Source organism: Bos indicus x Bos taurus, chromosome 24, assembly GCF_003369695.1.
Source record: "Bos indicus x Bos taurus breed Angus x Brahman F1 hybrid chromosome 24, Bos_hybrid_MaternalHap_v2.0, whole genome shotgun sequence".
Lineage (NCBI taxonomy): Eukaryota > Metazoa > Chordata > Mammalia > Artiodactyla > Bovidae > Bos > Bos indicus x Bos taurus.
This window is the reverse complement of record NC_040099.1, coordinates 34909228-34923535: the sequence shown is the minus strand read 5'-3', so window position 1 is coordinate 34923535 and position 14308 is coordinate 34909228. Positions and strand designations below refer to the sequence as shown.

The 14308-nt window shown below is 39.1% G+C and overlaps 1 protein-coding gene across 10 annotated transcripts in view; it reads left to right on the top strand.

Moving 5' to 3' along the window:
* The window catches only part of GREB1L (GREB1 like retinoic acid receptor coactivator), a 245688-nt gene that overhangs the window by 148888 nt on the left and 82492 nt on the right, over positions 1–14308 (top strand). For all 10 annotated transcript variants that reach the window (XR_003508479.1, XM_027526110.1, XM_027526109.1 and 7 more), the window contains 2 exons: positions 4464–4640; positions 6712–6834. Coding sequence is in view for 9 of the 10 variants with exons in the window: in XM_027526110.1 (XP_027381911.1) it covers positions 4464–4640; positions 6712–6834 (300 nt within the window). In the remaining variant the exon portion in view is untranslated. The remainder of the gene's footprint in view (positions 1–4463; positions 4641–6711; positions 6835–14308) is intronic.

Sequence of the window (14308 nt, the reverse complement as noted above, 5' to 3'; positions counted from 1 at the left end):
ATGTGCCTATTAGCCAGATGTATGTGTTCTTTGCAAAAACGTTTATTCATGTTTTCTGCCCACTGTTTGATTGAGTGGTTTGTTTTTCGATACCGAGTTGTATGAGCTGTTTGTGTATTTTGGATACTAACCCATTTGTGGTGATATCATTTGCAAATATTTTCTCCCATTCCATAGGTTGTCTTTTCATTTTGTGTATGGTTTCCTTTGCTGTGCGAAGTCTAGGAGTACATAGATCAATATCTTGAGTCAGAAAGTGATCCTGCACATACTTTGTAAAGTTTCCTTAAACTACAGTTCAAATCCTACTCTTGATTCATAGAAAAAGAAGTGATAATTTTCATTTTCATGGGCTTTAATTTTTTTAATATCCATTTTTTTATTTTAGTGAAATTGAGCAGATGGTTTAATATAGACACCTAATGGTAAAGTTGTTCAGTTCAGTCGCTCAGTCATGTCCGACTCTTTTCGACCCCATGAACCGCAGCACGCCAGGCCTCCCTGCCATCACCAACTCCTGGAGTTCACCCAAACTCATGTCCATTGTGTCGGTGATGCCATCCAACCATCTCATCCTCTGTCGTCCCCTTCTCCTCCTGCCCTCAATCCCTCCCAGCATCAGGGTCTCTTCAAATGAGTCAGCTCTTCGCATCAGGTGGCCAAAGTATTGGGGTTTCAGCTTCAACATCAGTCCTTCCAATTAACACCCAGGACTGATCTTTAGGATGGACTGGTTGGATCTCCTGTAAAGTTTGTACATTGGACTAAATTAGCAAAGAAGATCCAAGTACTCTTTTGTTCATTTATTCATTCAACAGTGTTTTTTCCAAAAAATCACATTAGGCTATGATATGTGAGCACAAGAATGACAAGACATGGTCTTTTCCATCACAGAGCTAAGAACCTAGTTGGTTCTGGAAGAACAACTTTTTGTTGTTGGAAACCTTTTGAGCACTTTAAATGCATCAAAGTTTTATCAAATGGGACAGTGCATATGTGGTTCTGATTACAAGCGTAGAAAAATATCTTATAATGCCTTTTTGTTCAATGCCTTTTCTTCATGACTAGAGGGATTCTTTTAGAATGTCATGGAAAGGACACAGAAAAGACCATCAGAATAATAGATTTTATAATCCTTTATAATCAGGAATATGAAACCAAAGGCTTTGGAATTAGAACTGGGTTTAAATCCCAGATTTGCTACTTAGCACTTTAAAAACTTGAGCAAGCTACTTATTTTCTTGAAGTCTCAGATTCCCCATTTATTGATATATAAAGAAACCAATAATGCCTACCCTGCAGGGTTATAATGATCAAAGGGGTGATGTTTATAAGGTACCCAATAGCACAGTGCCTGGCACATACTTGCTCTTTAAATGGTAATTATTCTGCCATTCTATCATATTTGTTAAATACCCTTATAGACATGCTACTTTGCTTAATAATTTTTTATTAACCACTACTCCAGTGAAAGTATAGTGCCACAAATGGTAAAAGTTTTCTCTTAAACGGGCACAATGAGATTTTTATATGTTCATTATTCTATTGTGGAAAAGTTAATATTCATCTAACACTTCTTACTTAAGATGAATGATTTTAGTATGCATTACAATATAGTGGGGGGAATTCCCTGGAAGTCCAGTGGTTAGGTCTCTACACACTCAATGCCAAGGGCCCACGTTCAATCCCTGGTCAGGGAATTAGTACCCACAAGCCATGTGGCACAGCAAAAAAAAAAAAAAAATTATAAAAATAAAATTTTTAAAAGATTTAGTGGGAAATTTTTTAAAAACTTAAACTATTCTAGAATCCTTGTGGACTCCAATATCAATTTGTCTAAATTTTTATATAGATTATGCAGATTCCAAGGACTATGGGGAAATTGATTTTAAAATAAATTGATCCACTTGGCGGTGCATATGCCCCACATCTGCCATGGAATTGAAAGATCTGATTGCTAGGAAAACTAGAAAGGTAATTTGGCTGTAAGAGACATTATTTTTTTGTGATAGTGACAGCATGAACTTTGAACAGATAAAATCTGTCTTGAATCAAAGTTAATACAGAAACCATACAGAGTTTTAAAAATGGACTATAGCATTCTTACTCTTTTATATTGCCAATTCTCATCATTAGTAGGAAGTTTCTCTTCTTTGAAGATTATCCAGATCCATTGCTTTTCTTCCTCCTTACCCTCTTTTGCTTTTCACCTCAGGAAACAGGTAGAGGAAAAGAGGTAAACTCTAACCCCAATAATTTTTTAATTCTAATTCTCGCATTAATCTTTTATGAACTGCTTGGCTTGGACCTTTGAGATAAGCCTATTTTTGACACTGTTTTTATTTCAGCTGAAGATTCTTTTATTTATTGTGTTTTGAGTGTGTTGCATCTGCCTCATACGTCAGCCAATTTTCCATCAAGGCATAATGATCACATCAGAAAGTAAGGTCCACGGAGGCCGTGGTTTTGTTTTCCTTGTTCAGTGCTAAAACCTGGTACCCAAAATAGTGCCAGCACATAGCAGAGCACAGATATTTGTTGGATGGATGCATGGACAGATAGATAAATGCATGGATTAGTGGATGGATACATGGATACGTGGATGGGTGAATGGTTAGATGGATGGTTGACTTTAGGAATTTGGTGAATAAGGCAACCATTGACATCTTTATTCTTTTGGCCTACAACTGCAAAGTATTAGACAAATAGCTAAATGCTCTTGAATGCAATCCATCTCTGAATAAGTTTTACATAATTTATGAAATTATGTTAATATTTATATCTCTATAAGTGATGGTAATAAACTAATTATGTAGAATTACTAATATTATGTAACTGATGGGAGGTTGTGACTATCTTTCATTCACCACTGGTTTCCCAGTGTTTAGCACAATGCCTGGCATACAGGTAGGTGCTCAAATAATTATTGAATAAATAATAATAAGTTGGACTGCCCATTTCTAAGTGTTCTGAATTGATTGTCAGCATTCTGAGATTGGGGCATTATAAGATAGTCTGTCTTGAATCCTGTGGTCCTTCTCTTCTCTTCTTGTATCAGTCAGTTAAGTCAATCGGTCATGTCTGACTCTTTGTGACCCCATGGATTGCAGCACGTCATGCCTCCTTGTCCATCACCAACTCCCGGAGTTTACTCAAACTTCTGTCCATTAAGTCAGTGATGCCATCCAACTGTCTCATCCTCTGTCATCCCCTTTCCCACCTTCAACCTTTTCCAGCATCAGGGTCTTTTCAAATGAGTCAGTTCTTCACATCATGTGGCCAAAGTATTGGAGTTTCAGCTTCAACATCAGTTCCTTCCAATGAACACCCAGGATTGATCTCCTTTAGGATGGACTGGTTGGATCTCCTTGAACAGAGAGGAAATAGGAATCTCAGGAAACTTGTGCCAAAAAGTACAACTGGATCTCATAGAAACTGGGACGTGAACAATGCCCTGAGTTTATACATCTCTGTTCGTATTCTCCTATCTGGAGACCAGCTCCTCTTCACGATTCCAGTTGGCTCTCTCCCACACCCTAGCTGGCATAGCCCTGACTTGGGTTCAGATTTTACAAAACTTACCATATCCAGGGTCTCGTATCATCTGATTGATTCTCTTTGTATTTATTTCAAAATTCCAGTAGAGAGACTGACTGTCCAAGATGGTGTAAGATAATGGTCCACAGTCTAATCAGCTGTGGCCATGGAGTCAAATCCACATGGTGGGTAGGATGGAGAACCAGGGCCAGTAGATTAAGAAGGAAATATGGGGCTTCCCTGGTGCCTCAGTGGTAAAGAATCCACCTGTTAGTGCAAGAAACACGGGTTCCATCCCTGAGCCGGGAAGATCCCACGTGCTTTGGAGCGACTAAGCCTGTGTGCTACCCTATTGAGCCTGTGCTCTAGAGCCCAGGAGCCGTGACTACTGAAGCCTGTGCACCCAGAGCCCACGGGCTCCACGTGTGTGCTCCACGACACATGTGTGCTCCACGACACGTGTGTGCTCCACAACACGAGAAACCACTGCAATGAGGAGCCTGCGCACCACAACTAGAGCACAGTCCCTGCTTGCCGCAACTGGAGAAAAGCCTGTGCAGCAACGAAGACCCAGCGCAGCCAAAACAAATAAAATTTTTAAAAAAGAAGGGAATTTGTAAGGAGGAAATAATAGGTATCTCTAGGTCCAATATTCTTCATATTTTTGTGTTAGCTATATAAATTCTATCATATGATATTATCCATTCTATTCCCTTAATCATTATCCCTTGAGAGCATTTTAAAATTATTTCATCTTTCACTGTTATAATTGCTAAATTTTTTGCACCTATTTTTTTCCTTTGAATTATTTCCTTGAAATTAGGAAGTTAACAGGCCAAAGAGTGAGTATTTCTATCCTTTTTGTATATAAAATTTAAGTATTATAACAACATGTAAGGCCACCAGTAACTTTATCTTCATTTCAGGGTTTTCTGGAAACTGTATCGGCTGTGGAGAAAGAGGATTTCGGTATTTCACGGAATTTTCCAACCACATAAACTTGAAGCTCACCACCCAGCCAAAGAAGCAGAAGCACTTAAAGTACTACCTAGTCAGAAGCTCCCAGGGCGTACTGTCGAAGGGACCTCTTATCTGCTGGAAAGGTAGCGTCAGCTTCCGGGGGTGGGAAGGGAATGTGAGTGTTAGGATATTGACAAGTGACCTGTGACCCATACAGGGTTCAGAATCCAGGTGTGGAATAGATAAATACCCCAAGTTCAGAAGACTATGCCAGAATGTAAAGCCCCTGGCAGGTTATTGGACTTGCTTCGTTGTTGTTGTTTGTTTGTTTGTTTTTTTTTTTTGGCCACTTCATGTAGCCTATGGGATCTTAGTTCCCTAATCAGGGAAGGAACCCACTCTCTCTGGAGTGGAGGCAGATCTTTAACCACTGAACAGCCAGGGAAGTACCTTGATGCTGCTTTTCATTTTTAATAGAAACTATTTAAATTTCTCATTGTATTTCTTAGGGGTGTGGAATACATCTCTGGGGGGAGAGGGGAGAATGGACTCTTCCTAGCTCTTCTGGCATTTAGCATGCATGCCTGCTCAGTCGCTCCAGTTGTATCCGACTCTGCAACCCCATAGACTGCAGCACAGCAGGCTTTCCTTTCCTCCACTGTCTCCCAGAATTTGCTCAAATTCATGTCTGTTGAGTCAGTGATGCTATCTAACCATCTCATCTTCTGGCGCCCCCTTTTCCTTTTGCCTTCAATCTTTTCCAGCTTCAGGGTCTTTTCCAGTGAGTCAGCTCTTTGCATCTTGTGGCCAAAGTATTGGAACTTCAGCTTCAGCATCAGTCCTTGCAGTGAATATTCAGGACTGATTTCTTTTAGAATCGATGGGCTTGATCTCCTTACTGTCCAAGGGACTCTCAAGAGTCTTCTCCAACACCACTGTTTAACAGCTTCAGTTCTTTGGCGCTCAGCTTTCTTTATAGTCCAACTCTCACATCCATACATGACTACTGGAAAAACCATAACTTTGACTATACGGACCTTTGTCAGCAAAGTGACAACACTTTGTGTTGGTACAGAGTGATGACTATTTTATGGTTGCATAAAGTATCTTTAAGTTCTTATTTAGTGCTCAGTGACAATTCATCTTTCTGGTAAAGAATTACCTTTTTGAAATAGTTTGTGACACAATGATCCTGGGTGACTTCTGGAACCTCACACTTATAGCCATTGCTGTTTTGGAATTGTATTTATGTAAATAATGTCAAATACATATTTGCATACAATATACCTAACATGAAGATATCCTTTTTGGCCAAAATATAGTAGCTTTTCAAGGAAGGTCATAGCATAGAAGATTGCAGAAAACTTCATCTACCTTTTGCATGTCTCCAATAAACTTGGAAGCTCTCTAAAGGATCCACTATAATTAACTTTGTCATTTACAACTATTTATATTTCTTTTTCACCTGCTACCTTTAAATACTAATACGGTACCACATATAGTATAAATTGGTTGGAAGTTACAGCCACACAGGTTGTCACAATATTTTCTATCTACCTGAATCAATGCAAAGTATTATTAAAATACTACACCAAAGCCCAATTAATATTGGCTCATTTAAAATGAAGCTTAGTTGCACAATCAGTAATACTTTGAATAATATCTGTCAATTTCTTTTAATAAGAACTGAGAATAGTAAGAATTTGAGAATTTCTAATTTTTCTCTTCTGCTGATAAATTTTTCTTTGCTTCTGTTTCTGAACATCAATTAAGGTTGAAGGGAGCCTAAGAGGCTCCAAATCTAGGTTACTATTCTGCACTGAAATCAGTCCTAGACAGGAGATTAACTAGTGCTTGAAAGCTTACTGAGTTTTTATAAATTATAGACAATTTAACCTCAGTCTTACCCGTAAAACTAGCATGACTATATTGGTTATGAGTAATTTTTCTCCTGGGAACTAGTCTGTGCATAACAAAAGTCAAACTGTTCTAAGGAACAAAATCATCTCTTTGTTTTCCAAATATGGCCCTAGGAAGACAAATTATGTTCACCAGCTTGGACATTCTGTTGGAGTCAGGACTGGGGAAGGGGGATCTCTTAAAGAAAGTGGCTGCTCCTTGAGGAGTAGGGGTTTATTTTAGAGATTTTTTGGATTGTGGCTCCGTCACTTGTTTTAACAGAATATTGTTCTCTATGATTCTAATCCTTCCTAGAATGTAGAAGCCGACAATCCTCTACCACTTGCCACTCCATTAAACCAAACTCTTCAGTGTCATCAACTGTGACCCCAGAAAACGGCACAACAAATGGATACAAATCAGGATTCATTCAGACAGGTACAGGTTATTTTCTTTTGCAATTTCAAGCAGCAGATGTATATTTATCGAGGTATTTTAAACTTACCGTTGGCTGATTTGAACAGAGGTTTTTTTTTTTTTTTTTTTAATAGAGGTATTACTTGAGTTACTATTCAAATTAGAACTCAGCATTGAGATGGGGTCAGTCTGTGGGTGACCAGGACCCCAAATCCCAAACAGCACTGCCAATGCCAGGCAAAGCAAGGAGACAGGAACTGACAGTTGGTAGAGAATTTAGCTCAAGCTTAGGACCTGTGTCTAGAGGAGTTTGACAGGAGGTAGTGAGTAGAAATGGCAACCCACTCCAGTGTTCTTGGCTGGAGAATCCCAGGGACGGGGGAGCCTGGTGGGCTGCTGTCACACAGAGTCGGATACGACTGAAGTGACTTAGCAGCAGCAGCAGTGAGTAGAAATACAGCCATGAGAGAAGTTTGCGTCATAGCTATGAGGTGGCATTTATTGAGGACATTCTCATGAAGACTGGAGTGCTAGGGTAGGGCTCTAACTAGGCTTGCTCAACATTATATTGAATATTACCAACCAACCTGGATACAAACTAAAATCCCAAAGCAGGACTGAAGATCACAATGGAAGGATCTAGGATCTAGTTTCAGGTAGTATAAGATTGCAGCTTGGTTACAAATAACCAGATAAAATCTTAGTACGTGAAGCCACCTTACAGTATCAGAGCAGGGTCAACAGAATGGCTGATCTGATAACTGAGCAGATAAGCCACTAGTCTAAAACTTCTGAGAATTCCTCTAGTGAGGAGGCCTGCACTCTGGTCAGGATAATACTCCAGCAGGACTTAATGTGTCTAGGTGGCCGAAGGGCTGAGGGCTGTGACTGAAGAGATCCCTGCAGATAGTGTTTGAGAAAAATTTTCAGAACCAGCCTAGGTTGTATCTTAGGCAAGAAGAAAAGTATTTCAAAAGTATGAGTGAATTTTTTTTTCAGTTCACTTGTATCTTGGAAAGTATTATTTTACCCACAAACCTCATAGCATATGTGTTCTGCCAGAGTTCACTCAACCACAACAAATTGGAAAAAAGACTGTCTTTCTTCATTGCACTACTTGACATTTCTCTTCCAAATGTATATGGAATTTTGATGAGCTGGTAAATGGTTTCCACTTATTTTCAAGATGGAAGTGATTATTAGACTATATTAGTAACAACTGCAGTGATAATGAAGTTGACTTTATTTGGGGACATTTCTGGCTATGTGTCTGGACTCAGCAAAAACCATTTCATCCTGGATTTTAAGTCTAGCCTTTAAACTGTCCAAGAGATTTATATAAAGCCTGTCATTTGAGAGAGAAGAGAATATTCTAAATTCTCATTTAGAATAAATGAGAGAACATCATGTCACTAGGTATTCAAGTAAGAAAAAAGTTGGCATTTGGCTCTTGGCGCTGAAATACTAGCTTTCGTTACAATGATGTCTCCTCCTACAATTTTAATAATTTGATTCTGCAGTATATTTTCTGCCATTAGAACTTGGGTCTAATGAAATGCAATTTTAAAACTACAGCATTAGTAGTGAATACTTACTTCATTCCAACAGAAACTTACCGTGTGTTTTTATTCCCAGACCCTTGTCAGATGCTATAAGTCAGGGTTCCAGTACTTGATTGTTGGCTCCAGTGATTTAAAAATCACTCAAATAAGGGATAAAAGCAATAAAACATGTTACCTTTCATAAGGGAGAGGTGAATATATATCAATAACTAGTCATACCTGAAAATAATGAAAAGATACTGAAATGTTAATAATAAATAGTGAAATGATAATTAACATTTTAATTATGCAGAAATATATTTTGAAAATGAAAATTGTTCCAAATAGAGGAATTCAAGATTCAGGCTTTATTTAGCAAAGGCTCCTTCAGTTGTCACAACTGACTTACAGTGAACACAAGTGACCAAGTGCTATGTCAATATTCTTGTGTATCCCTTGTTGAGGGGAGAATAGTAATTTGACCATGAAATTAGCTATTAATTTTAGGTGCAATCCAGAGAATTTAATAGAAGATGGTGCCTTTAAGAGTAAAACTTTGTGTCTAAAACTTTCTTCTTGACAAATAATATTTATGGAGTCTTCAACAATTATTTTTTTCCATGTATTTTGAAAGTAATAGACTGTAAGAATTTTATACCAGCCTATATTATCATTTCAAACATTAAGCATATGCAGCATCTCCTTAGCTGATAGAGATTTACCCTCTGTAGGAGATTGCCTTCTTAATCTGTAATCAATGACTGCCTGTAATCAGCATTTCTTAGCCAGAAATGTAAGCACACATTTTAGCAAAGTATTTGCTAAAGCACACAAATAAGGAAAGTATTTGAAGATGGGATTAATTTACTATTTACACAGCTTTGTCTTTCATTCCAACTGCCGAGCTCTGGACATTCTGTTCTGGCTGGCTTGCTGCTTTATCTTTTGCATATTTTCTTTCAACATATTTGTGTCATTGATAATTCAAATTTTAGCCAACAATCCTGGTAAAATATTTTATGGTTTTGACTGAAGGTGGCTACATAGTTACTACGTATATTGTACACACACACACACACACACACACATATGTGTGTGTGTTGTGTTTAATAAGGACAGGAATTCAAGAATAAGATCCTGGAAGCTGTGTGGTGCAGCCAGAAATAAAGCGGGGGTGGGGGTGGGGGTGGGGGTGGAGAATAGATGGAAAAAATCTTTGCCTAACACAAAATTTTCCATACTTTTTTTTCCTAAAAGTTTTATTGTTTTATCTCTTGCATTAGTCATTTTGAGTTAATTTTTGTGTGTCATGTGAGTTGAGCATCTAAGTTCACCTGTTCATATGTGGATATCCAATTGCTCCAGCATCACCAGTTGAATAGATTGTCTTTTTGTCAGTGAATTTCACTTATCAATAATCAATTGATTATAAATAAAAAGGATTTATTTCTGGGCAAATTGATAAACTGGACCTCCTCAAAATTCAAAGCTTTTACACTTCAAAAGACAATACTAAGGAAATGAAAAGACAAGTGATAGACTAGAAAAAGATACTTGCAAAACACATATTTAATAAAAGATTTGTACCAGAATTTATGAAGAACACTTACAACTCAGTAACAAGATGACCGTCCAATCAAAACATGTGGAAAAGATTTGGAACAGACATTTCTTCAGAGAATATATACAAATAGCTAATAATCACGTGAAAAGATGCTCAACATCATTAGTCATTAGGGAAATGCAAATCAAAACTGTAATGAGATATTAATATTAATATTACCCCATCTACCGAGGAGAAATAAAGACATGTTCTTGCAAAAACTTGCACACAAATGTTCATATAGCAGCATTGTTCATTCAGTCGAAAACTGGAAGCAAGCTAAATGTCAATCAACTCATGAACGAATAGACAACATTGTGTATCCATAAAATAGAATATCGTTCAGCAATGATAAAGAACAAACTACTGACACCTGCTATTGTATATCATGAATGAACTTCAAAAACACTGTGCTACATGAAAGAAACTAGTCAAAAGAGACCATGTATTATATGGTTTCATTTATATGAAATGTTCAGAAAAGGTAAATTACTAGAGATAGGAAATAGATTAGTGGTTGCCTGGGGCAAGGAGGGAATGAAAATTAACTGAAAGTGGGCATGAGATTTCCTGTTGGGGGATGGAAATGTTCTAAGACTGGTTTATGATGATGGTGGCACCACTTGGTCAAGTTACTAGAAATCACTGAACTGTCCTCTTGGATTGAGTAAGCTTTATGATAGTTAAGATATACCTCAGTAAAGCTGGGGAGGGGAGATTAAAAAGCTGCTCAAGACAAAGGTGAAATCATCTGGAGTGGCAACATTTCTCCCTTGGTTGAATCCAGTCTAATTTACTGAGTGTCTTCTAAAGAATGAGCACTGTTTCTGACCAAACAGTCAACTGCACAGGGCTTGGAATCTGAGTCCTGGTGTTCAAATACTGTCCCCGATGTTTATTGGTTGAGGCTTGGCAGACCACTCAGTTGTTGTGTCTTGATTTTCTCATTTGTAAAACTGAAAATAACAATACCTATTTTGCAACTAAGGATTAACTCAGCCTTGCTGTTATACTTCTACTTGTGCGCCAAAACAAATGGTGTGATCACTCACCTAGAGCCAGACATCCTGGAATGCAAAGTCAAGTGGGCCTTAGGAAGCTTCACTACAAACAAAGCTAGTGGAGGTGATGGAATTCTAGGTGAGCTATTTCAAATCCTAAAAGATGATGCTGTGAAAGTGCTGCACTCAATGTCAGCAAATCTGGAAAACTCAGCAGTGGCCACAGGACTGGAAAAGGGCAGTTTTCATTCCAATCCCAAAGAAAGGCAATGCCAAAGAATGTTCAAACTACCGCACAATTGCACTCATCTCACACACTAGCAAAGTAATGCTCAGAATTCTCCAAGCCAGGCTTCAACAGTACATGAACCATGAACTTCCAGATGTTCAAGCTGGATTTAGAAAAGGCAGAGGAACCAGAGATCAAAATTGCCAACATCTGCTGGATCCTTGAAAAAGCAAGAGAATCCCAGAAAAACATCTACTTTTGCTTTATTGACTACGCTAAAGCCTTTCACTGTGTGGATCACAACAAACTGTGGATAATTCTTAAAGAGATGGAAATACCAGACCACCTGACCTGCCTCCTGAAAAATCTGTATGCAGGTCAAGAAGCAACAGTTAGAAGTGGACATGAAACTCAGACTGGTTCCAAATCGGGAAAGGAGTACGTCAAGGCTGCATATTTCACCCTGCTTATTCAACTTATATGCAGAGTACATCATGTGAAATGCCAGGCTGAATGAAGCACAAGCTGGAATTAAGATTGCCAGGAGAAATATCAATAATCTCAGATACGCAGATGATAACACCCTTATGGCAGAAAGCGAAGAAGAACTAAAGAGCCTCTTGATGAAAGTGAAAGAGGAGAGTGGAAAAGTTGGCTTAAAACTCAACATTCAGAAAACTAAGATCATGGCATCCAGTCCCATCACTTCATGGCAAATAGATGGGGAAACAATGGAAACAGTAAGAGACTTTATTTTGTGGGGCTCCCAAATCACTGTAGAAGCAGAGGATATTAAGAAGAGATGTCAAGAATACACAGAAGAACTGTACAAAAAAGATCTTCACGACCTTAATAATCACGATGGTGTGATCACTGACCTAGAGCCAGACATCCTGGAGTGTGAAGTCAAGTAGGCCTTAGAAAGCATCACTACGAACAAAGCTAGTGGAGGTGATGGAATTCCAGTTGAGCTATTCCAAATCCTGAAAGATGATGCTGTGAAAGTGCTGCACTCAATATGCTGGCAAATTTGGAAAACTCAGCAGTGGCCACAGGACTGGAAAAGGTCAGTTTTCATTCCAATTCCAAAGAAAGGCAATGCCAAAGAATGCTCAAACTACCGCACAATTGCACTCATCTCACACGCTAGTAAAGTAAAGCTCAAAATTCTCCAAGCCAGGCTTTAGCAATATGTGAACCGTGAACTTCCAGATGTTCAAGCTGGTTTTAGAAAAGGCAGAGGAACCAGAGATCAAATTGCCAACATCCGCTGGATCATGGAAAAAGCAAGAGAGTTCCAGAAAAGCATCTATTTCTGTTTTATTGACTATGCCAAAGCCTTTGACTGTGTGGATCACAATAAACTGTGGAAAATTCTGAAAGAGATGGGAATACCAGACCACCTGATCTGCCTCTTGAGAAATCTGTATGCAGGTCAGAAAGCAACAGTTAGAACTGGACATGGAACAACAGACTAGTTCCAAATAGGAAAAGGAGTATATCAAGGCTGAATATTGTCACCCTGCTTATTTAACTTCTATGCAGAGTACATCATGAGAAACGCTGGGCTGGAAGAAGCACAAGCTGGAATCAAGATTGCCAGGAGAAATATCAATAACCTCAGATATGCAGATGACACCACCCTTATGGCAGAAAGTGAAGAGGAACTCAAAAGCCTCTTGATGAAAGTGAAAGTGGAGAGTGAAAAAGTTGGCTTAAAGCTCAACATTCAGAAAACGAAGATCATGGCATCCGGTCCCATCACTTCATGGGAAATAGATGGGGAAACAGTGGAAACAGTGACAGACTTTATTTTTCTGGGCTCCAAAATCACTGCAGATGGTGACTGCAGCCATGAAATTAAAAGATTCTTACTCCTTGGAAGGAAAGTTATGACCAACCTAGATAGCATATTCAAAGGCAGAGACATTACTTTGCCAACAAAGGTTCGTCTAGTCAAGGCTATGGTTTTTCCTGTGGTCGTGTATGGATGTGAGAGTTGGACTGTGAAGAAGGCTGAGCGCTGAAGAATTGATGCTTTTGAACTGTGGTGTTGGAGAAGACTCTTGAGAGTCCCTTGGACTGCAAGGAGATCCAACCAGTCCATTCTCAAGGAGATCAGCCCTGGGATTTCTTTGGAAGGACTGATGCTAAAGCTGAAACTCCAGTACTTTGGCCACCTCATGCGAAGAGTTGACTCATTGGAAAAGACTCTGATGCTGGGAGGGATTGGGGGCAAGAGGAGAAGGGGACGACAGAGGATGAGATGGCTGGATGGCATCACTGACTCGATGGATGTGAGTCTCAGTGAACTCTGGGAGTTGGTGATGGACAGGGAGGCCTGGCGTGCTGCGATTCATGGGGTTGCAAAGAGTCAGACACGACTGAGCGACTGATCTGATCTGATCTGAAATCACTGCAGATAGTGACTACAGCCATGAAATTAAAAGATGCTTACTCCTTGTAAGAAAAGCTATGAGCAACCTAGACAGCATATTAAAAATCAGAGACATTGTTTTGCCAACAAAGGTCCGTCTAGTCAAAGCTATGGTTTTTCCAGTAGTCATGTATGGATGTGAGAGTTGGAGTATAAAGAAATCTGAGCGCGGAAGAATTGATGCTTTTGAACTGTGATGTTGGAGAAGACTCTCGAGAGTCCCTTGGACTGCAAGGAGTTCCAACCAGTCAATCCTACAGGAAATCAGTCCTGAATATTCATTGGAAGGACTGATGCTGAAGCTGAAACTCCAATACTTTGGCCACCTGTTGGGAAGAACGGACTCATTGGAAAAGACCCTGATACTGGGAAAGATTGAAGGTGGGAGGAGAAGGGGATGACAGAGGATGAGATGGTTGGATGGCATCATTGATGTGATGGACATGAGTGTGAGTAGACTCTGGGAGTTGGTGATGGACAGGGAAGCCTGGTGTGTAGCCATCCATGGGGTCACAGAGTTGGAAGTACTGAGCAACTAAACTGAACTGAACTGTGTGCCATTCTCCCAATTATGATTATTAACCATCTAAATTGTTTTTAAAATAATTTTTATTTATGTATTTTTGGCTTACGCTGGGTCTTCGTTACTGCAAGAGGGCTTTTTCTAGTTGTGGTGAGTGGGGG